The 23,400-nt window shown below is 50.5% G+C and overlaps 2 protein-coding genes across 2 annotated transcripts in view; both read left to right on the forward strand.

Moving 5' to 3' along the window:
* The window catches only part of LOC122384492 (protein asteroid-like), a 16,854-nt gene extending 11,282 nt beyond the window's left edge, over positions 1-5,572 (forward strand). The window contains exon 7 of the mRNA XM_043371938.1: positions 4,250-5,572. Coding sequence (XP_043227873.1) covers positions 4,250-5,302 — 1,053 coding nt within the window. The 3' untranslated portion in view covers positions 5,303-5,572. The remainder of the gene's footprint in view (positions 1-4,249) is intronic.
* A 3,839-nt stretch (positions 5,573-9,411) lies between these two features.
* Positions 9,412-23,400, forward strand: part of LOC122384494 (GTP-binding protein RAD-like) — a 39,377-nt gene continuing 25,388 nt past the window's right edge. The window contains exon 1 of the mRNA XM_043371941.1: positions 9,412-10,269. Coding sequence (XP_043227876.1) covers positions 9,675-10,269 — 595 coding nt within the window. The 5' untranslated portion in view covers positions 9,412-9,674. The remainder of the gene's footprint in view (positions 10,270-23,400) is intronic.

Consider the following 23,400-nt stretch of genomic DNA (forward strand, 5'->3'; position numbering starts at 1 on the left):
AAGCAAGCACTGAAAGTTTTAAAGTGATCGCTTAGTCGGTGTAGCTACAACGAGCTTTCGAATTTTTTTCTGAGGTAAGGTCACTTGACGTTACCTGGTGACCTGACCTTGAATGACGCTATGCGTCGCGTCGCCGTTTTTTGAGATATTCGCGAAAAACCTGAGGGGGAAGGGCGTAAAAACGCCCCCCCCCCCCCCCCAGCACGGCGCGGGTGGTCGACATAGCGACTCGGACTGAACAAATGCCTTTAACGTTTCAACGGTTGAATAAGGTGAGAGGATTGAGGAGGGCTTGTATCGAATTTTCTTCTGCTTGTCGGTAGTTTCGGTTGATCGCGAGCTGTCCATAATCATTCAAGAGGGAAAATTCAGCTGCACATCGTTCGGGTCAAAATAATACCAAACATTTTCAAATTTTGTAGTAAAGAGCCAGTAGTCTACGAATATATTAAAAAACAATTAGAAAAAGAATAAGCGGACTGGTTTCGTCTATCAAAGACTTCTTCAGCGTTTTTTTTTCTTCAAAAACGTATAAGAAGAAAACTAGCACAGTGACAATCGTTTGAAATAGAATTGGATTCAGTAAGAACTAAGAACTTCATTGTCCGAAAACCGCTGACAGTTGATAGCTCAATGACACTTAGAGCCGTGCATAAGGAGGCGTGAAAACACTCCTCATCTCGTTCTATTACGAGAGGACCATGTCATGGCGTGAGAAAGGTGTTCTCAATATAAATGACACTGTATTGAGTGAATAAATATTCCGCGCCTTCTTGGGCTATTGGCGGACCCTACCACCTGATCGGGTGTTGCAGCCGTTTCGCCCTCCACCTGAGATCTCGGAAAGTTACCGACCGATTTTAAACATTCAAAGAGCGTTCGATAGCCCCACTAGGTAACTACCTTGTTACCAGGTTTCGTTGACCTAGGTGCAACCCATGACGTCACAAGTCAGGTAAAAGGTCGCATTTTTTCACCGATTTAGTCTAAGGAATGCGTTACAGTCAGTTAACACATCAAATAAAAGGCATGTTATCGAAAAACATCGATGGAGCGTTGGTTGTCTAATATATATGTTGCCTAAAGAGGTCATTGATGCCAGGTCAGTTCACAGAGGTCAGGTCACTAAGGGTCACAATATGAACCTAACTATGCTTGGGTCGTGTGATACATGTTTTATGGCCAATTTTACATTTAAAATTCAATGGTGTGAGCTAGACGGCCATTGGGGCCAGTTTAGATTACATTCTGGTGGAGGTCAGGTCAAGGTCAGGTCAAAGAAGGCCAAATTTCAAAGTTGATATTTTGCATAAAAGGGGTATCTATTCGATGCAGCTCATCACAGGAAATCCAATGGTGGCCTTTGGCTTGCTTTGTGTGTTCTGTGACGGCTAAAAATTGAATTTGAAAATTTTACGTAATAAATTTTGAGTAGTTTTTTTTTTTACATAACTTTGCTAGAGATGGAGCTATCGAGTTTAAGTTTGGCATATCTAGAGCAGATAGTTTTATAACATATATTTCAGTTTTAATTTTGAAAGTTGTTGGTATTTTTGGGGTGTTATTATACTTCTATATTTTTGATGGTCAAAATCAATTTTTGTTTGGAAATAAGAGTTAGCAGTTTGGTAGCGCTGTTTATTTTACATCTTTTTGATCTTGAATATTTTTCGTTATCTTCAAAACTGTAAGCGTGACAGCTCTTCCCGCTAAACCTTTTATTGGGTCGAAAATGACAGAACATGACATCCCTCTGACGTCATTTGTGATTAGCCTTTCATAAGAGCTCTGCAGGAAAAATTTGGTCACAAGGTGTAAAAAATGATGCCCGGAGGGGTCTTGAAAGTTTGTTGGCGACATTTGCTATACTTTAGGAGATATCGACGGAAAAGGAGAGAGGAGGCCGTTTCGCGCCGCCCTCCCCCGCCCCCCTCAACGGGGCTCTCAGTTGCTGCTCTCACAGAACTCTTGGTTATATTACAACGTAGTGGAATTGCAAGTGGCCATATAAGCTTCCTGCCAGCGCCGGACCAGAGTTTAAACATGCAGGCTGAATTTTAACATTTAATTTTTGAATTTTTAAACCGTTGAGCTTTTTAGAAGTTGTATGGACTGTTCAGCTCCTTTTTTTGGTCCATCACAGCGGGCTTGTATGTCACTTGTCAACCAAAATCGAATTAAAAGCTTTTTATTTGGTCATGGCTACCTCGCCAACTTCGTAACTGGATCGTTTAGTAGCTTTTGATTGGGCACTACCCACGTTGTCTGTCTAGCTTTTCGTGTCACTGTCTATGACACGAGAAGAGGCTGCTGACATCGTTTGTCGCGGTTGGATAATACCAATCCACGTCCCAGTGGCTGCTCGATCGCACTTTCCCTGGCCCACCTCTCCCACCAGGCGAGACTTTGCCCGGCACAGCCGTCGCCTCAGTGCCTCGGGCGGTGACCCGTTCAAAGGGGCTCACAATTCGTATGGTGCCGCACTGCCGTGGCTCTCAAACCAATACAGAACAGTGAAACGCAAAGGCTCACTTTCCATATAAGGCGAACGGCTGATTCTGGCGCCGGGGCTTCATTCATGCTAAGGCGCCCAATCACAGCGCCGCATTTCAGTTAGTGTCGGGCGCAAAAGCTACTATGCTCCGCCCCTCCATCACGTGACCGTGCCCTCACGTGGCCTCAGTCACGTGGTGTTTCCACTTCTTGGCGCATGGCGGCGCTAGTGTCGCAGGGGCGGTGGTAGCTTGCTCCCCCGCCGTCCGGGGGTGATGGGTAGCAACTGCTGGTGACTGTACAAGCCTCGTTTCTCTTATAGTGAAGTGGTCTTGGTTTCACTGCGCGGCAGGTGTTACTTCAAGCAATTGAGAAAAGCCGTGCCCGAAGCGCTATGCTGCCAATCCAAAGCACAGCCACAAACGTTAGCGATGCTCGGCCACTTTGATTAAGCCCATCATTGACTTGACACCTCATTCCCCGTTCATTGTGTTAGCAATATGCATTTTTTTGTGATTTGGCTTAAATACAAACGTTTTTCCATTGCTGCCACGTCAACAACGAGCGAGGAGTGATTGGCTCAACTGCAGACGTGGACTGGAGCATCGCGCGCCTTTGTGCTGTGATTTCTGATTGACTAATGATAATTAATCACTTATCATATGATGGCCGTCCTTTACACTTCTCATTTGAAATTATCATCAGTGTCACAAAACTGTATTTTGGCTTTGGTGTCAGAAGGGAAATTCCTCTCCAAAAATGGGGATAAGAGTGGAAAATTGCTGGCCAAGATGAGGCCCAAAAAGAGTGGGAACAGATCAACAGCATTAATTTTTATACATGCGTGATTAAATATGAGACGTACAACGACCATCCACGATAATGTTTTTTCTTCGGAATATTGGAAGTTGAAAATTGTTCTTAGAAATCGGAGGTGAGGGTGCGAAATGATTTTCACTTGGATGTGTTAGTTTCAGTGCAATCTTCAGTTCATATAAAGTGTTTTCTTCTTAGATTATTCCCATACGCAATCACAGCTGGAGCCTGGAAACAATAGATGTAGTCGTAATTCGCACATTTCAAAGTATTTTTATGTGCTTTTGTACAATGTACATTGTGCAATGTGCAGCTGCATTCCTGAAGCCTTTGTCTTTCAAGCTTCTCGCGTCAAACATTCCCACGCAGTCGCGATATTGCCATTTCATATGGCCGGTGGAATGTCAATCCAGTCAAAAATACACCAGAGTTCATCACGAACTACCAATGCAATTTGCGCCGTCACGAGGCCGGCGGTTCGCCATGTTTCACCGATTGCCTCTATGACGTCATATGGCGAGCGACGACCGCGAAATCAGAGCGCGATGCCGGCTATGGCATTTGCATGTTATGAGGCCGTGCGCCCGGTGGAATGATATTGGTCCAGGGTCGCCCTGGCGGTGCGTGTTTAATCGATAGCATACGAGCGGATGAAACTGGCGATGGTCGCCCTTACCGTCATATTCCTGTAATTAAAGGATTCATCATTTAAGTGGTGGTCGAGTTTTACCAGAATGATGCGCTAAAGGGTTACCTAATGGCCCTTGTAGCGATTTGTTTAGTAATTTGGTTGAGTGCATGATGAAAACTTAACTGGTTGTCATTCTTCACTCTCTTCATCACTCTTTAGCAAGGGATGAATTGCGTCTATTCACGACAAGTAACATACCTTTTATGTTACTGTGTCCCGTTTTCTATTTCCCCTCCCCGTTTGTCTCAGGTGGAGGACCCTCGCCAGCGTCCGTCGTGTGTGTGCGTGGAGCCTCTACTGCGCTGGTTGTGCACCTGTCTGCACGGCCAGCCGGACCGCGCCGTCACCGTGTACCGTCGAGCCGACTCGGGCCGGTCCGTGGTGCGTCGGCAACTCGCGCCACCCGCCGCCGACGCGCCGCAGCCGCCGCCGCTGGCCGCCGTGCCGGCGATGACGCTGGCCGAGCGGCGTCACGCGGTGCTGATGGCGCTCGGTGCGCCACTGGTCCCCTCCTCGTCCTCGGAGAAGAATTCAGTGCCGGGTCAGACGCCGCTGGCGGTCCCTGAATGTACCCAGGAGCCGGCAAAGGAGTCGGAGCGGCGGTCTGCGGCGGGAGTGACCCTAGGAGCAGCACTAGACGTGCTGCCGGAGCGGCATCACCTTCTGGCAGCAGCGCTGTGCTACTGGCGCCGCCACTCGGTTGCGCCGGTCACCGCTGCTCATTTAGGCGCCCTGCTGCTCCCTGAGCGTCGTTCCGAGCCGGGTGTGTCTCGTCTGGCCGGTCCCGACCCTCGCCTTCTCTCGGGTGACGTGTCCTTCGAGCAGCGCGTGGCACATCAGTTGGCCCAGCTGCAGTGTGTGCTGGCGCAGGCTAACAACATCAACACGCTCATGGGCGCACCTCTGCAGCTGGTGTCACCATCACGTGTCTTCGCCGGTCCACTAGTGTATAACGCGTTGATGCAGCTGAGGAGACTCGGTCTGGAGGCGGTGGAGCAGTGGCTGACGGAGCCGGCACTGCGCGAGTGGCGCCGAGAGCTGGAGCTGCTGTGTCGTGTGACGGGCGTGGACCCAGAGCTGCGACCGGCCAAACCCGTCCTGGTACCCGCGGCTAAGGCGTCCCGGCCTGCCGCTGGGGAAGTGGGAAAGACGAAGGAGGTGGGAGATGGGATGGGAAGGTCAAAGACGTCTCGGAGAGCTCGGCCTCAGCCGCAGTTGACGGGTAACAAGTTCGCGGCGCTGCTACAGGACAGTGACGGCGGCGCTAGTGGGGACGATTCAGATGCATCGGGTGATAGCTGACCAAAGCTATGGTGCTATGATATGATTGTTGGCTAAAGACGAATGATGTAGTGTTTAATGTGGATGCGCCGACTCCATGTTACTCAATGTTCAACACTACCGCGCGCTGTTTGACATGGAGAATCGCTGTTTGTTTTTATATAGATGTTTACCAGGGAGGTTTGCTGTCTTTTCAATCGGATTTTGGATACAATGTTTTAGTGTGATTCTCAACAGATTGTTAAATATCAGTTTTGCTTGACCTTTCTGGTAAATACAGAATCAAAACCATCACCTGTCTGTATACACGCATTGCTTTTTATCTGAACCAGGCCTGTTTAAAATAGAAAGGTTCTTTTGACGGGCGACCCTCGACTCGCACCATTTGTGATGGTTTACCTGCCAGCGCGCCGCTCTGGCCGGGCGTGGGCCGGTCCCCGGTGAGCTATTCCCAGACCGCTGTCTGTCCACGCGGTCCGGCGGCCCCTCTGTGCACCCAGCAGAGAGAGAGAGAGAGAGAGGGAGACGGAGGGCCTGACCCAGTTTCCGTCAAGTGCGCCGGAACGCCGCCCCAGCCGCGTGCCAAGACGTCTGCCCTGTGATTTTAGCCGGCGCCGCCGCCGCGCGGCTAGCCTTGTCCCGGTCAAATCGGCGCCGCTGGAACTAGGTCGGAAGGTCGCAGCTGGTCACAACAGAGTCGACAACACTCGGTCCTGATCGTCCCGGCAGTAAAGGAGACCGCTCAATGCGCGCCCGATGTAGTTGGTTTTATTGCTCTGGACTTTGGATTTATCGGAAAAAGCGATCACGTTTCGGGTGATTTGGACGTTGACTGATGGCTTGGCGAGAAGGTTTTTACAAATATTGACGCGCTGGTTATTGATGACTCATGTGAATGAGGTTTCATATTGATTATGCATGATGTTTATATGAGGCCGTATCGATTAAGATGATGAATATGCTAGGGGCCTGCCTGATTGATATTTGTATGGTATTTAACGTTCGCCCTAGTTAGTTAGCAACTGCCTTGCTGCCAACTGCCCTTCAACTGCCTGCATTTCCATTGCCTCCATTGGATAGGAGACTGACACAACGAAAGTTGAAACGGCTTTGTCTGCTGGTTGGTCGTGGAAGAAGAGTCTCTTCATCGTGTTCTAGCATCGAATCTCTGTATTTCTTTCTGTCAGCACCAGGAACCGTTCGCAAATGCTTGTCCTCTGTAGAGCCTGAACCTCCCAAGTCGCAATCACAAGCAATCATGTCGAGAACCATCTTGCCCGAGTTCAAGAGGCTAAAGTAACAAGTGGTCGCCACGGGGGGCTGCCAAGTAGCACCGGTGTGCTGCCAAATGACGCCTTTGGGTTGCCAGCCGGAACGGACATTGGCTAATGGTTTCCACAGGGAGTGGAGGTTGAAGGCGCACCGCTGCGACCACCCAGGACTACATGTGACCTGCTGAGCGATGAAACGAAGTACGCTGACCCGATAATCATTCATTTCGCTCAGGTCCAATCTTCAAAGTTAACGTAATTTTGTCAGTGCGGTGGTGCTGAATTTAGCTGATGCCTTCTGCTTCTTGTTTGAGCTGGTTTGTGATGTCCATGACGCGGGTCAATGAAACACACTTCACAGCGCTGTTTGGTCCTCCATTGATGTTCGCCCCAAGCCAGGGGCGCGGGAACTACTCTCCGACTGGGGGGGCACACCATAATAGAGATTAACCTAGGGTACCCCCAAATCTAGTTTTCTCACCGGTTTTAGGCCACTTATTTTTCACCCCTCGGCTTTTTCAACAAAAAAAGAAAACATTTGCAAAACAAGTGTGGTATTCCGTCTCAAAGCTGTGGGGGCACCGCCCCCACGGCCCCAGAGTTGGGGGGGCAAGCTGCCCCCACTGCCCCCCCGGCTCCCGCGCCTATGCCCCAAGCCGGTATCGAGATCAGCCCCGTCTGAAGAGCTCAGACGTGGTAGGTCTCTGCTCTATGGCCCGGATAAAATGAGGTGCTCCTCTCCAGCGCACTGTATTATCGATCAGACGTTTGGAGCGATCGGTAACTTGGCTGCGCGCCGCCCGGCCGGTCGGCTGGCCACTCGCGCCCGAGGTGTACCTAATTATCTCATCCGGTGCGTAAATAGACTCCTGCGACCGTAGGTGTCGGGTGACCGGTCCGGGCTCGTCGGCTGGCCGCAGTCAGCCCCTCCTCTCTCTCCCTCTCCCCGGTACCGTGACTCTGTGCTACTTGCATCGATTTTCCTCACCGTTCAGTACGCCGCTCTGCCTCAAAAACTAGTTAGTTCTTGCTCTGACTAGCCGGCAGCCAGTGCGGTTAACCCGTGCCTTTGACGTTACCGGTATGTGTGACGTCATGGGTGGTACATTGGCGGGTCAGGTGACCGGTGGACGGACTACCACAGTGACGTCATTAGTTTCGTCAGGGTCACGTGTCCGTGGGGGCGGACGAAGCTCTGCCAGCGTCAGATCGGCGAAACATCGCGATCGGGTCAACAGGCCGAGTGGCGAGTGCAGTGACGTCATCAGTGTTGCGGCGTGGTTGCTTATGTTCGCGGAAAGCGGTGACCTTTGGTCGTTCGTAGAGTTGCGATTGCGCGAGTACAACGCGTGCTTATTGTTATCCGAAATTTGCAATGTCACATACCAACCTACCGTCAGAAAAGAATCGCGTGAATGGTCCTTTGCAATGCTGACACGTTTGCTTGGATTCATATTTCATGTTACCTGCTTCGCAAAGCTGACGCTGTTCTTGGTTTAGGTATTCTACGTCTCCAGCGTAGGTCCGCTGGGCGCTACACTGGCGCTACATGCACCTGAAGCCCATAGGCTGAACTGTAATTTACTATCCATGGTGGGGCTGACGTGTCCTCGTTTGTGTCAGGGTGGCTCTTTCCGAATTGGGTCGGAGTAGTGAGGTCGCCTTCTCTCGTCACCTGGCTAGATCAGCAGAGCGGCAATGCCACTGCGGTTATACAGATGTCTTGACAGCTTCGCTGCCAACTGTGTCCTTGCCCTGCCGTGAGACGCCCTCCGCCCCCCGCCCCCGCCCCCTCACTGCCGGTGGCGGCGCGGGGTCGGGTCGGGTCGGGCGGCCACCTGTCTCATTGCGCTGCCGGTGCAGCTGGCGGCGTCACTCCGCCCGAATACACCTGTCACTCTGCCGGCTTATTTCCGCGGCTGCGAGCGCGGTGTATGCCAGTTGCCACCGCCGGCACACCGCTGCACTGGCATGGCATACACCGCGGGACAATACTGACGCCTGTCAGCGGGACCTCAGTCGGTCGGTGCGACACCTCTGCAATATAACCTGCAGTGCCGCCCACCGCGCCGCCAGCATCGGTCGATATATTGCTTCATCATCGTGCCGCAGGTCGGGCTAATGATTTAGGAGGGTGCCGCGGTGCCCTGGGCGGGTCGCCAGTGGTTCCCCGATTCTACCTGTCACATCACCAGTCATTATTTTTGTCACTAGCTAGACGTGTCACGAAACTCGGTCTAGACAGATGTGAGAATTTTCGCGCAACGCACGCGCCGAGGGGACGGGCAAATCGGCAGGAATTTGCACATCGTTTCGGCGGCGATATCGCGGCTACATCCCCAGGCGAGCGAGTTTGGCCCGCCTGCCAGCGGTCGGCAGGCGCCGCAGTCAAGTCCTGGCAGCGCGCTTGGCTCCGTGTCACTCGCTTCCGCGGCCCGTCTCGGACCGAAATACTCGTCGATCGCGCGCGGGGCTCGTGAGGCGCAGACGGCCGCGCCGGCGGCCATGCGCTCATAACCAAACCGTATGGCTTGCACGCGATTAAAGCGGCCCATTTCGATGTGAACGAGCTCGCCTGTCGTGGGGCTTTGGCGACCGATGGCTCGTCGCCGATGGAGCGGGAGCTGGTCGCAGACGTCTGGCGCCGGTGACGACGGCAGTGGGTGGCGGCGCCGGCGGCAGCTACTCGCCTCTCTGTGAGCCGGCGGCGTGTCGGTAACGGGTTCGAGCCGTCGTGTTGCGGCCTCCCGCGCCGCTGTATGTGGGGCGCACTGGCGCCGCCGGGCATTCCAGAATCGTGTTGTTCCACGCCCGAAATAGGCGCTGAATCACGGCCGGTGGCCGCCGCTCCCCGGGCGGCGAACGCCGTCCGGCGGCGGCCGCCCCCCGCGCTGACCCGCGCGCCGCGGTCACCGGCCGCCGGCGACTCGGTCACCGGCTGCGACGACGCGCGACGTCGCGCGCGTCCGTCGTCGCCACTGCCAAGTCGGCGTCCTAATTCCGGCGGTGGCGGTGCGGCGGCGCCGGCGGCAGTGGCCGCCCGGCGGTGGCACTGGGAGGTGCGTGTGCGCTGCCGCCGACGCCGACGAGCGGCGCCGCCGTCGGCCGTCCGTCAGTCAGTCATGACGCTGCGCGAGGACCAGCTGCTGCAGGTGCAGGGCTCGCAGAAGGGCCGCTCGGCCTCGTTCTGTGTGGGCGGCGAGGGCGAGCCGCCGGGCGGGGTGCCGGCCGATTGGGCCGCGCCGGCGGCGCCGCGTGACCTGGCCGCCGCCGCGCGCCGCTCTCAGAGCTGCCGCGTCCAGGGCGCCCGGCCGCGCGTCCGCCGGCGCGACAAGAAGGGCGAGGCGCTCGACCTGGCCGATGCGGCCAGCACGGGCTGTCTGACGCAGGGCGAGCCGTCCTACCACCCGTTTCTGCACAAGGCGCCCAGTTGTGGTAAGGTGTTCTACCAGACGGTGGACGGGACGGTGATGCAGACGTACACGCCGGAGGGTTCGCCGGGCGGCGCGCGGCGGGCGCGCCGGCCGCCGCTGCCCAATGTCGGCACACCAGAGGACTCGCCGGCACTGGCACGGAGGCCCACACGAACGCGCGCGCTGGCGGGCGCCAGCCAAGGGCGCGGATCGCCGTCCTCTCGCTACAAGCAGCGAGCATTGGAGCCCGACCCGGAGGATCCGGACGCCTACCGCCTCAGGAACTTCAGCCTCACTGCTAAAGGTGAGTCACGGGGAAATGAGGAGAAAATCTGGGACGTGGGGACCCGCGTTAGCAGGCTAAAGCTGCGGGAAGTGTCTTTTGTCCGTTGCCACTTGTTGCTCTGAGCCTGTTGCGTGATGCAGTGTTTGTGCGCTAAAGGTTAGGACGCCAAAGAAAGTTTTCTCTTTCTTAAATGTTCTCTACCTTCCTAGATACATCCGGGTCAAGGTGGCGTCACTGCCGCCGCTGCTTTGTTCCCGTCGATCTCAATCGAACTAGTTAGAGGTTAGGAAGAGGGTAAATAATGTAATGGATGAAAATAGCAAACTTTTTGCTAACATTGCGCAGTAGGTACGCAGCCAATTATTTTGGTTTTTAGAGAGTGGCATCAAACGCCTACCTTGCTCGAGGAGGCTGGAACATTTAAATTGGTTTTAAGCACATATTTGTATTATTTTGTTTTTGATCAGTGCAACATTTTCAGTGCTTGTGATAATATAACGGGCACGATTTAATTGTGGAGGGCAGTTAATTGGATGGAAAATTTCTGCATAGTTCTGTCGTCTGTCTTGTACGAATTAATCTGTTTAGCTGCGTTGCTAAGCGGATTTTCGGCCTGCACCGGAATCACGCAGTGAGCGCGCGGTTTGGACGTGTCTGCGCTCTCTGAACTCAGCGGTACACGGGAAGAGCGCAGTTGTGATCCTGATATAGGTATAGGTACTGGTAGTTGACCTTTTCAGAAGTATGTGACGTCAGAGAGTATCGGAGAGGTTGATGATTGGGGATATTAATAGGAATCTGCCGTAACGACAATATTGGTGATGTTGACCTTACCAGCTTACTACTAATAAACACGTCTAACCAGTTCAGGTTGGGAGGGTCGTTTTAAAAGCAAGGGTTCTCATTGACTTCTTCAGCTCACTGCACTGGTCGGGCGGTATACTTACAAAATAGAAACTACATTTTTTTTGTTACAGCTAGGATGTGCGCTCTTGTTTACTGATCACGGCACTAACCGTCCTGACAATGAAATGACAGACACGGTCAATAGTCAGCCAGCATTATTCGTCCTCTCATGTGGCGACTTCCGTAACGGCAGCTTCAATCGGGGCTGAAAAGGTACGAGCGGCGACCGCCAAAGGGGTGGCGGGCAAACGAGAGTGGATCGTCAATTCCTCTCCATGCACTGCCACAATCATATAAATTCTAGAAACCGGGTCGTTCCCGTCACCCACACCCCGGTGGCCGTTATTCATCGCCACACGCCGGCGCGTGCAGTCTCGCGCCTTGCGGTACAGTCTAACTTCCAGGCGTAGGATTTTAACGACATCTATCGGGAAGGACGTAAAGCTCGTGCTACGACCGCGCACGGGCTATGGGCATGGGTGTCGATTTGTATACCTTTGGGGGTGCTGCAGCACCCCCAATGCTCAAATGAGCACCCCCAATGGTTTTCCGGGCACCCCCAATGATTTTGTCCCTCAATAACTCCCACTAACTCTGCTTGAGGAAAATAATTGTTCTGCAGTCTTTCACTAATAAAAATAAAATAATTACGCAATTTACAAAGCATGAAATAAAGGTGTAAAGCCAGAAAAGTTAGTTTTAAGAAGAAGAGCGAAAAAAGACGTTAAGTTGTAAAGACACTGGTGTGGGTCCGTCGTACACGGGTGTCGGACCCTTAGAGCTGCTGGCGCGTACCCTTTACAAGCCAGCAGGGGGCTCCAGAGACCGGCGACGGGCCCTCAGAGGCCGGCTAAGGGCCATCAGAGGCCGGTGGTACCTTCAGAAACCCTGTGGGGTCGTCTTTAGAGACCGGAACGGACTTAGACGCCGATGGAGCCCTCAGTCGCCGGTGTGGGGCCTTCAAATGTCACCGGTGGCAGGGTGGCCGTCACATGCGCACTTGTGGGGCCTTCAGAAGCTACGATGTTGGGCCCTCAGAGCCACCGATATAGGGCCTTAAGAGGCACTAGTGTGGGACCCTCAGATATGGCAATGTGGGGCCCTCGGACTGGAGGCGCCGGTGACGGCCCTCACAGGCGCCGTTGTGGGGGCTCTCAGAGACACTGGTTTAGGGCCATCACAGGCGCGCGTGGGGCCCTCAGAACTGCTGTTACGGAACGGACCCTTCATAGGCCGACAAGAAGATATCAAGAGGTCACCGGTGCCTTCAGGAGCCTTGTGTGGTTCTCAGAGACTGGCATGGTGCGCTCAGACGCCGCTGGGATCCTCCGAGTCACCTGTGTAGGGCCGTCAGGGTCGCTGGTAACTGACAAGGGCCCTCAGAACCGCCCATGTAGGGTTTTTAACGGCATTGGTGTAGGGCCTCAGAGTTAGGGGTGTGGGGCCCTCAGAGACGCCGGTGTGGCGCTCAGGGGTGCCGGTGAGGGCCCTCACAGTCGCCGTTATAGGGGCCCTCAGAGAAATGGGTGTGGGGCCATTACAACCCGGAGCTGGCCCCCTATAGGCCGGTTAAGACCCCCAGAGGCCGGCAAGTGGCCCTCAGAGGCTGGCTTGGGCCCTTATGGAGATCTTAATGTTGGTACTTGTGGGCCCATGAGGTGTTCTTACGAGCCCTGTGGGGCCCTTCTGAGTCCAAATATAGCCAACCTGGACCCTCAGCGGCCAATTGGCGCCGCAGTGCCCCTCAGGCCCGAATAACCCGATGGGCCCCTGAACCTAATGGGGGGGGGGGGCATGTGCCTCACGGGCCCACCTGCCTACGCCACTGAGGAAAATCGTAAACCCATAAATATCGAAATGCGATCACCTGTCATTTTTTTCAACGATTATTGTGATCGTCTGATTAACGCCAGAGCCTCGTAGCTATACCGTTGCCTCCCGCGCAATGTCCGCCCCTGTGGACCGCAGGGGCTGCTGCACCGGTGCTAATCGCGATCACCGGTTTGTCACCTTATTACAGAGGTGCCGGGGCTGCTGCCGAGCTGCCGGCAAATGTACGCGTTTTTTCGGAAAGATGTTTATGTAATGAGGTAGCCAAGTACTAGGACGAGCAGAATGATTTTGAAGAACGTTCAACCTTTGGGAAATATTAGTGGAAATCCCGGGATTATCAGTACCTTATGGGGATACCCAACCATGCCTTGTACGGTTGTGCCCATGGCAAAGCTGCAATCTTTCACCCGGCGCAGGGGTTGAGCACCCCCAACCATTTTGAGAAATCGACACCCCTGGCTATGGGCATGCCGACAAACTAACACTTAACAGTAAACGGCGAACAAAGTGCGAATGCAGCTTAGAAGAATGTTGTTCCTTGTGAATTGTGCCATTAACAACTTCCATTGATGGATTAGTTGATCTTAAAATAATGTAACGTAAGATGTAGGCTCCGTTTCAACTAATCATTTGCGACGGCCGAGGGCCTTGCTTGCGGTGGATGCTGCTGCTATGAGAATCCCGGGTAGTATGAGTCGCACTTGCCAGAACGGCCAGAACTGCGTCTCAAATTTCTACATGCAAATTTCTTCATTTTCAATTTTCAAATTTACAATTTCTACATGCCTCAAAAGCGTGCCAAAATTGGGAAAACGCTTCAGCTCGGGTCCATTCCGCACTCTCCCACCAACCAGTCTGTTTCTGTTCTGAATGTTAAGTGTTGTCTGTATGTACTGATACAATGTTCCATGACTTTTTTAACTACTACGTCTTAGGACTGAAGTCATGAGTGCCGCCTGACCATCTGTCATGAGCAATAGTGTGTTGATAGGTTTTGACTATACATTGCATCTAATGTATAGTGTGAATTATTTGCCCAACGTTTTTTGCTGCTCTGGTATAGCATGGCTATACGACAGCCACAATGTCACTGCCAGTTTTGTATCTGTTTACGTCTATTATTTGGCCTCAGCAGTGGCACGTCTCGTTTAGCTGTCAGTTCACGGCACAGCTGTCCCGCCTGGGTGACACCCCACCTCCCAATGCCAATACCCGTCGGACGGTAAAGGTCGCCCGCGGTCAGCGCCCCTCCATTGTCCAGCTGTCAAAAGGACCGACTCACTGGCCAGAGCTGCCACTTGATTCACATTGACGGACCCCCTACCCCAGAACCGCCACACTATTCACATCAATAAAAACCAACCCCACAGCCGCCGCCTTATTGGCATCGACGGCGCTTGTGGCGGCGAGGAATAAGCTCGAATTTAGAAATCGCGGCTCTACGACATGTTGATGTTCTTGATGGTCTGCGTTGGAAATGCGCTTAGGTAAATCGAAAGGTGAAGCGAGTCGCATATTGCATTCAGTTCTAGGTATGAGAGATGCCACTCACTTGTCGTAATGTAAACAAATATCAGAGCTCCCGCACGCCTGCTTCTGAAAGATGGATTGAAATGCAAATTGGTAAACACCTTTCCGGCAGGCAAGAGCTTTGCTAAATACGTTCCTACATTTTCTTTTTCTCGTCTGCAAGCACTGACATGTGTTTACGCACTTACCGGTGCACCGGGCAGCCTGTAGTCGGGTGCAGCTGACCATGAATAGTGTGATTTGTGGCTAATGGACCACTTATTGAGCTGACAAACGGCACTCGACGGGCTCGCTCAGAGTAGGTATGGAGTCAAAAGTACTTTATGTGAGCGACAATGATGGTAATGTTTATGGTGGATTGGGAATGAGTCATACCTCAGCTTCTGTTTACTATTATTCCCTATGTGTTCCATATCTATAAAATTAACCCGAAAGTCGCATCAGTTGATTTAGTGAGCGAATGCCTAAGAGCGGTGGCCCATGAAAAGTACCTATCTGCTGCAGGTTCCCCGTGAGGCACTACTAGGTTACCTATTGATAAATAGCAATAAATCTGAGTTCTTAGATATGCACAATAAATTGTTTTCTGCCTTTTAAAGGGACTATCCCACCTTTAACATGGGGTTTGAGTTGAGATAGCCAAGTTTGCGGCGAGGTTCAGAAACCACTATCTATCTAGGTTGCAACCCCCGCGGCCTCTTGGTGTTGAAGAAATTCGTTCCCTTCATTTGAAAATGGGCCTTGTGCAAGGCTCTATCTTCAACATGGAGCGACCGTTAGTGTGACGTCACCTCGTTTAGTCATTCTGATTTAAATGGGTTTGTTCGTTGAAATATCGCTTAAAACTTGGTCTGAACTTTGTTGTGGTGCCTACAGAGTAAAAAGAATCAGCTTTATGACAGTAATATGTGGCCTGGGGAAGGATGTAATTTTGGGCTGTGACGTCACATATTTGAAAGTTTGTGTTTGGAATATGGGAAGCCTAAGATGTTTAATGAAAAATAAATGCCAGAACCGTGTTCCTGGTCATCCAATCTATAAAGTCGGGCACAATTTAACTGGTTTTAACAACATTTTAGAAGGTGGGATAGTCCCTTTAACCCAACAGTTCATCTGTTTTGCTCTCCTTATCATTGTGTTTGGTCTAGCTGATGACGTGCCATGGATCTGATCTCACGTCATTTATGACCCGTGTAAATAAACTAACGGTGACCCTCTGATGACAGTCCGCCTAGTGATACAGCTCATGCTCATTTCTTACTCGCCACAACAGATAAACTCATCATTTGTCGGAGGTCACGAACCAGCATAGTTGCAGAGTCGCCAAAATACTACACTGTCGCTCTTCTTTGCGCCTGGACACGTGGACACTTGGATATCGTGTAAGGTCACGATATCCAAGGTGTAAACACAATATCTAAAGTCATATGTGGCCGTGAGAATATACTCTAACTCATGTACCAAATCTGGGGTGGTATTGGTCCTACTTTTACAAGGAGATTGTGCGTAGAGGTGCTGGACCCCTTTAGCAGCAAGTGCCACTCGCCACATTTTGCGTCAAGACGTAATTGAATCTGTGTAGGCATCTGCTACCGGAATTTATATATTTGTCAAAATGGTAATGTTGGAACGTGTGGGAGTGTTTTCGGCACTGATTCTCCCAATATCAAATTACTTGAAAGTTGAAGTCCACCAAGCCATCGAGATTCCTCACTCATTCTTTTTACACGATTACTCTGACAATCGTCTTGTGTAAGACGTTGTACGTACGGTTTTCAGAGCTTATGTTGCAAAGAGCACATGGAGATACAAATGATTCCGTTTAATGAAACGATGCTGGAAATCGAACCTTACAGTCATCCTTGTTTTAGTTAGGCATAAATCACAATTCTGCCGATTTACCTCATAATATCCCTAATAACACCACCGTTTAGCCGAGCTGTTTAACCGCATGCCGCTAATTCTCTACGTCAGCATCTACCTTACACTTGCTTCAAGACCGGTGTCGAGCCAACAGGCTTGGCGTGCTGCCGGCCCCCGGGGGCTGACTCATAAAACTACGCCAGCGGGACTGTGAACGTCTGGCTTCATAGTTAATGCATCGCAAAATGCTTTAAAATTCGCGTCATTAAACGTTCCCTGCCCTCGCTTTATTCCTGTGTCGTACTCGTGAATGCACAAGGACGCTTCTTGGCTCACCTTCCAAGGATTTCCTATCTCTGATGTTGGCCTCCCTTTATGACGTAGGCTCCTGGAAAAACATATGGCCTGCATTGGCTCTCGCTGAAAGTCGCCGGTGCCAACCCAACTCACACTCGAAAGTTCAAAGTTGTCGGCTGTTCCGGACTTAGTGTTGCGCCGAAGCTACTGCCGCCAAACAGCTGAAGAGGTTAGTTGTTTATGTTTTATTTCGCTGGCAATCCTTGAGCTTGATGAGTTTTACTTCCCCGATCAGTTTGCTTTTTTGTGCTGTGCTCTAGATATAAAGACACTGCGCACAGTCTGACACATTCTATGTGAAGGCAACGTTTTCAGCTGGTTGTCGCTGCTGTCAAATGTGGATTTCTAATACTGGTGCCCACTGCCCAGTAACCCGATTAGGCACCGCAACTCTGTACATATTTTAACCCCTTCAAATGTAAAATTTAAACGGGAACTGGCGAACTCCTCTTTATACCACTTTCTCATATGCACTCTGGTTTGAGCGTTTTCTGGCGCGGAAAGGTACACCAAGAAGCGCTTTGCCGGCAGCCCGTGCTTTCGCCAAGGAGAGGACCACCAATCGAGTCGCCCATCTTCTGCATCGAATCTCCACCCACAGCCCCATTATACGCTTGATATAGGTATCATGGCGAGAGGTCTCGATGTGGCCTTCGTATACTTAACATAAATATCTACGCTTCACATAACCTACGTAACACGTAATACAGTGGCGCAGTCTATGATGTGGCTAATCAAATTTGGACAAGGCATAAAGGGAAGGCATTTTCAGCTACCGTTTGGTATATCACGCCTCTGATGATATCACGCACCGGATGACGTCACGCACCCAATGACCTTACCCTTTGCCGACCGGTGTTCGCCAGCTGACGCGCCGCTGAACTTTGGCACCGCTTACAAAAACCGCAGGTCTATTGCAGCGGCGGGCAGCGGCGCCGGCCGGCAGCCCGGCCGGCGGTGAATCGTTTCCACTGAAGGGGTAGACTGCGCCGCAGAGCACCCCGATACGAAATGCCTGCGACGGTAGACTGTACCGCACGACACTGTAAAGCCGGTGCGGAGATTATTGACTGTGTGACGCCACATATTGATTTCTAACACCCTGTGCTTGTGTGTCGTTAGCAAATGGAAGTGGTATCCACATATATGATACTGTCGTGTAGTCGTTTTACTATGCTTTGCCGCCAGCTACAGAGACTCACTTTAAACCTGGCGAAGCAGGGAGGCCCAGTAGCCGCTGTACTTTGAAATACAGTACCACTTTACTGTCTTATTGTTCTCAAATGCTTTGAGGTTGAGTATTTTGTTTCATTTAGACTTCAAGGTCTTTATGTTAAGTTTATTGTTGATGTTACCAGCGCAGTCCATTTACCTTCTTGAATTCTCCGCGCGCCGAGCTTTGAGTCAAATTATGTGGCTTTGTGTTCCTTGTTTCTCATTTCCGGGAGGGTGTTTATGCTCCCATTCTCTCATCGCTCACCACCGTTAATAACTCCCATATTTCCTAAAATCTACAGTGATATATTAATGTTTAGACTCATATTATGTGGAGTATTGAAAGTTGATTGCAAACGGGGGACAATTTGATAATAATTATGTCCGCACATACCCGTAGAAAACAAGGTCCATGTGCAAACAAATATAAACGTATGAGCAGTTCGGCTCTTGAAATGACTTTTAGATTACATTTCTTTTGGTAAGATTATATTTGTACTAAAAGAAGCTCTGAGACTGAAGCGTTACAAGGAGCTTAGCAATTGTAGTATAACTTCAAAGAGAGTTTAGCGTAGTGAGGAAAATCATATTGATGATTATGAGCATATTTTTAATTGACCGAATCCTCAATGTAATCTGAATAAAATGACAAATAGCAAAAATTCGGGTATATTCGATCACAGATCTTTGTCAACCGATACCAGCAGGCGCCACAATTGTAGATGTCAAAATACTTTTTGTTCAGTACACATGCACAACAGTAGATATGTCCTCAGGGAAAAGATTTATGGTTGGTAATTCTAAAAGTCGCAGCAGTCAAACATAATATGTACAGGGAAAAACCTATACACAAGATTAAAGTGCGTGTGTGCCTAAGCATATACGAATTTAAGATGAAACAATACTTGCGGATCAATTAAATGGGCAGCAAGTTACACTCTTACCCTGGACAAAGTTAGGGCACATTTAACATTTACACTGTGCGAAACAATTAAATGAGCATATTATACATAAATGAACATTATATACGTAAATGAGCATACATGAGCGTATTATCATACTATGACTACTCATACCCTGGACAAAGTTAGGGCGCATACAGCATCTATGAAAACGATCTACACAATCACTTTTTAACGTGGTGAGCTCTTGAAAAATGCTAACCTACTTTGGAAGTAGCTGCCAGGAGGTGCTGTTATCGTTAATAGCTGGCATCCTATCGCGGATGGTGATGGATTCAGCAATCCTCCTGTCAGCTTCATCCTTACATTTGCGTACGATGCGTGCTATCAGAGTCGTGTCCGTTGGGGTCAGGTCTGGGTGCTCGTGCGCGAAATGTTCACCCATTGGTGTGCCTAGTTTCAAAAAGGGCCTAACATACAAAACACTTGGACACCCCGCACCTATCACCAACCCTTACAGTTTAATTAAAAACAGCTACCCAAATCTATCCAAATAATACATCTAAAAATACAAGTCAATCACCCAAACTAATGCACCCGTAACAAAACATAAATCAAAACATACAGTTATCACGTAAACCTGTACCTCTAGCATCCTTGCAGCATGGACAAATCAAAACACACTCAAAAGACAGCTAGTGCGGTCAGCTCTCAAAGACCCACCGTGTCCTTCAGGCAGACAGCACTGCCACGCATGTCAAGCTGGGCTGCGGGGAAAGTGTCACACGAAAAACGTAGTGTACGAATTGAAATGTAGTCTGTGCAACAAAACTTACGTAGGAGAAAGCGGTAGGCCAATACGACTGCGATATAACGAACACTTACGAGATGGCACCAACAAGAAACTAGGCACACCAATGGGTGAACATTTCGCGCACGAGCACCCAGACCTGACCCCAACGGACACGACTCTGATAGCACGCATCGTACGCAAATGTAAGGATGAAGCTGACAGGAGGATTGCTGAATCCATCACCATCCGCGATAGGATGCCAGCTATTAACGATAACAGCACCTCCTGGCAGCTACTTCCAAAGTAGGTTAGCATTTTTCAAGAGCTCACCACGTTAAAAAGTGATTGTGTAGATCGTTTTCATAGATGCTGTATGCGCCCTAACTTTGTCCAGGGTATGAGTAGTCATAGTATGATAATACGCTCATGTATGCTCATTTACGTATATAATGTTCATTTATGTATAATATGCTCATTTAATTGTTTCGCACAGTGTAAATGTTATATGTGCCCTAACTTTGTCCAGGGTAAGAGTGTAACTTGCTGCCCATTTAATTGATCCGCAAGTATTGTTTCATCTTAAATTCGTATATGCTTAGGCACACACGCACTTTAATCTTGTGTATAGGTTTTTCCCTGTACATATTATGTTTGACTGCTGCGACTTTTAGAATTACCAACCATAAATCTTTTCCCTGAGGACATATCTACTGTTGTGCATGTGTACTGAACAAAAAGTATTTTGACATCTACAATAGGGTTGGGACCTATCTGCATGCTCTGTATGTTTTGATAAAATAAAAAAGCTCAGAATTTTTAATGATTTAATTTAAAATCACTTTGTTAAAAAAATGCCTAGTTAGTTCAGAAATCAATTATTTGTGGCTGAAAACAACTTGCTTCTGATTGGTCGGGCTAATCATGACGTCACATGTAGGTATATAACTGTCTGTATATTTGGCGCAGTTGAGACATACATTTTCTATGTATTTTCCTATGGTAAATCGGAGTGATTGGTCGTGTTTTCAGTGTCTCTTTATTTTGCGCTGGTATTGCGTGGCTAAGAGGTTTTATCAAGAATGGCATATACTAAAATGTTCCTTTAATAATGGAGCTTCAATATCTGTGAGTTTTATTGGCAAACGAAAACTGATTTCGCTGTTATTTGATCTGGAAATTACTCATTTTTTTAGGTCAATATTCAAAATATTTTACGGGAACAAGTTGGCACTTTTCTTGATTTTTGTACTCAAATCGCGTGCGATTCAACTGTATTGGAACTTGCAAAGAAGCTTGGTGATTAATTAACTGTGTTGTTATGGCACTGTTTGCAAAGCATGGATAATGAAACTCTGCCAAAGACTTAGCTACATAGCAATGCCTCAAGTAATACGCAGGAGGGACAGAATTCAGAGTCCGATCGAGAAGAATCGGTGCAAATGCTACAAAGACCAGGCAGCTCTGATACCACTGGCGGTCGCAGGGGGGGGGCCACGGGGGCCATGGCCCCCCCTTTGGTGCTGAAAGGTGGGGCCATACTATCTTTTGGCCCCACCTTTCAGATCGAACAAAAGTCCTAGAAAAGCTTTTCGTATGTTTCATTTTCTTTCTTGCGCCATCAAAGGACGTAAATTTCACTCATGAGTGGGCTCAGTTTCGCATTCTGTCAATTTGGCGGTCAGGCGGTCAGCGTCGCTGGCACCGGTTCACGAGTATGGCCGGATCTTATATGGAATATCAGCGTGAGTTTACTTGAGGCTCTCGTAGGCCCAGCATTCAGCAATGGCTGGCATGAGACCCTCTTCGGCAGTGGCGAATGGGCCCTGCTAAAGGAGATTGGCTCCAAGACACTAAAGTAAGACCTCATGGGTTGGTGCTGTGCACCTCAGAAGCCCGGTGGTGACGCCGTATGCCGGCTTGGTTTCTTAAGGATTAGCGTGGGACCTCCGGGCCCTGCATAGAGTTTGCATGAGCTAGTATGTAATCTCAGAGGCATGTGTGTAATGTGTACACAGTGGCGGTCGCGGGGGCGGGGGGGGGGGCATCAGGGCCATGCCCCCATGCTCCCAAAGGGGGCCATCATATCATTTGCCCCCCCTCAAACAACCAATGGGCCCCCATATAGGTGTATGGGGCCCTGGCAATTATTCGATCGTCACGAGGCTAAAAAAACCCACGCCCAGCTATTAATATAGCTCCCACACCGGTCTTTGAACGTCCTACACTGACCTCTGAGGGAACTTCAGTGGCGGTCAAGCGCCCACGTTGACCGCTAAGAGCCTACATCAACCTCTGAGGCCCCACATCTGGCCTATGAGGGCCCCTAACCGGCCTCAGGGGTCCCAACCGGCGTCTGAGGGTCTCACACCGGTCTCTGGTGGCCTTATTTCTGTCTCTGGTGTCCCAAGACGAACCTTTAGGTGCCAATAAGGGCCCCGCACTGGCTGCTGAAGACCCGATGCCGGCCTCTAAGGGTCTGCATTGGCCTCTGAGGAGGGCCCATCTTGGCCTTTGAGGGCCCTCTGCTGGCCTCTGGGGTCCAACGACGGCTCTTTTAGGGCCCCACGCTGACCTCTGAGGGCCCATGCTGGCCTGTAATGAGTAAGGACCCACATTAGCCTCTGAGAGCCCAACTCGGTCTCTGATGGTCTCAAACTACTGGCCTTTGTAGTTTGCAGGCCCTGTACTGGTCTCTGAGGGCCCTAAACTAGCCTCTACATGAAAACATACATGGGTGGGTTTCTGAAGATCAGAGGGCTCACGCAGTCTCCGGCACAGCCTTACGTTGGTCCTGATCGAGATTGCTTTACGTCCTGATGGTCCCGCGCTGATTCCCTCATATTTCGAGGTCGGGACCCCATGAGCCGGTGTGGGTCCTGGGGCTGGCAGAGACTGATGAAGTCCTTAGGGCTCAGGGCCAGTCTTTTTAGCAGTAGGACTAGGCAGGTTGAGTGAGCCCCAACAGAGCCGTTGCGAAGCCCCGCAGGAGTCGCGCGCGGCCCTCAGATGCCAATTCTGAAAGCTCGGAACCTGTGGGGGTCTCCAGAGGCCGGTGTACCTACTCTCTCCCGCCGCCACACAACTAGGTACCTATATGGGTAAATGTCATAAGTCTAAAAATGCTCTCTGGGTTTCACATGCTTGTTCAAAGCAAGAGGTATCTGTACTTTTTAGCAAGATGTATCTGTACTTTTCCGAATTGTTTTATAGTGGTAAGGTCATGAACCCGCGTGCCTGACCTTCCAGTATACCTATGCTACACCGATCCGTCGTCATGGACGGTGCAGCGGCCCGACCGGTGGGCACACCGTGAGACGGTAAATGGAACTGGTGATTTTGCCTTAAATTGAGCTCAAAGATTTCACGCAAGAATGAGATGGATGAAGCATAAGTAATGCCAACTGTGCGGCGCCTCGTGGACGTAAAAAAATTAGCCGATCACCCCCCCCCCCCCCCGGTGACGGATAAATGTTATGTCCCGCGAGTGTGACTTTGGCCCCCCCCCCCTTTTGCTAGCGGCTGCGACCGCCAGTGTCTGATACAATAGCTAGTCGTCTCACTACTCTCACTCCATTAGACCAGCTGATTCCTGACAGCACCGACTCGGATGCCAAGATGGAGCTCATCTTCCAAGCCAGAAACCAGTTCTTTGATGGAAGATGTGATGCTGCCTCTGTCTCTGCTTCGTTGGCCACTTTGGACGGGGCGGAGCTCCGCTCCTTGCGTGAGCGGTTATTCGCCTGTCATCCA

This window comes from Amphibalanus amphitrite, unplaced genomic scaffold (genome assembly GCF_019059575.1).
Source record: "Amphibalanus amphitrite isolate SeventyFive unplaced genomic scaffold, NRLGWU_Aamphi_draft 000192F_arrow, whole genome shotgun sequence".
In the NCBI taxonomy this organism is placed as follows: Eukaryota; Metazoa; Arthropoda; class Thecostraca; order Balanomorpha; family Balanidae; genus Amphibalanus; species Amphibalanus amphitrite.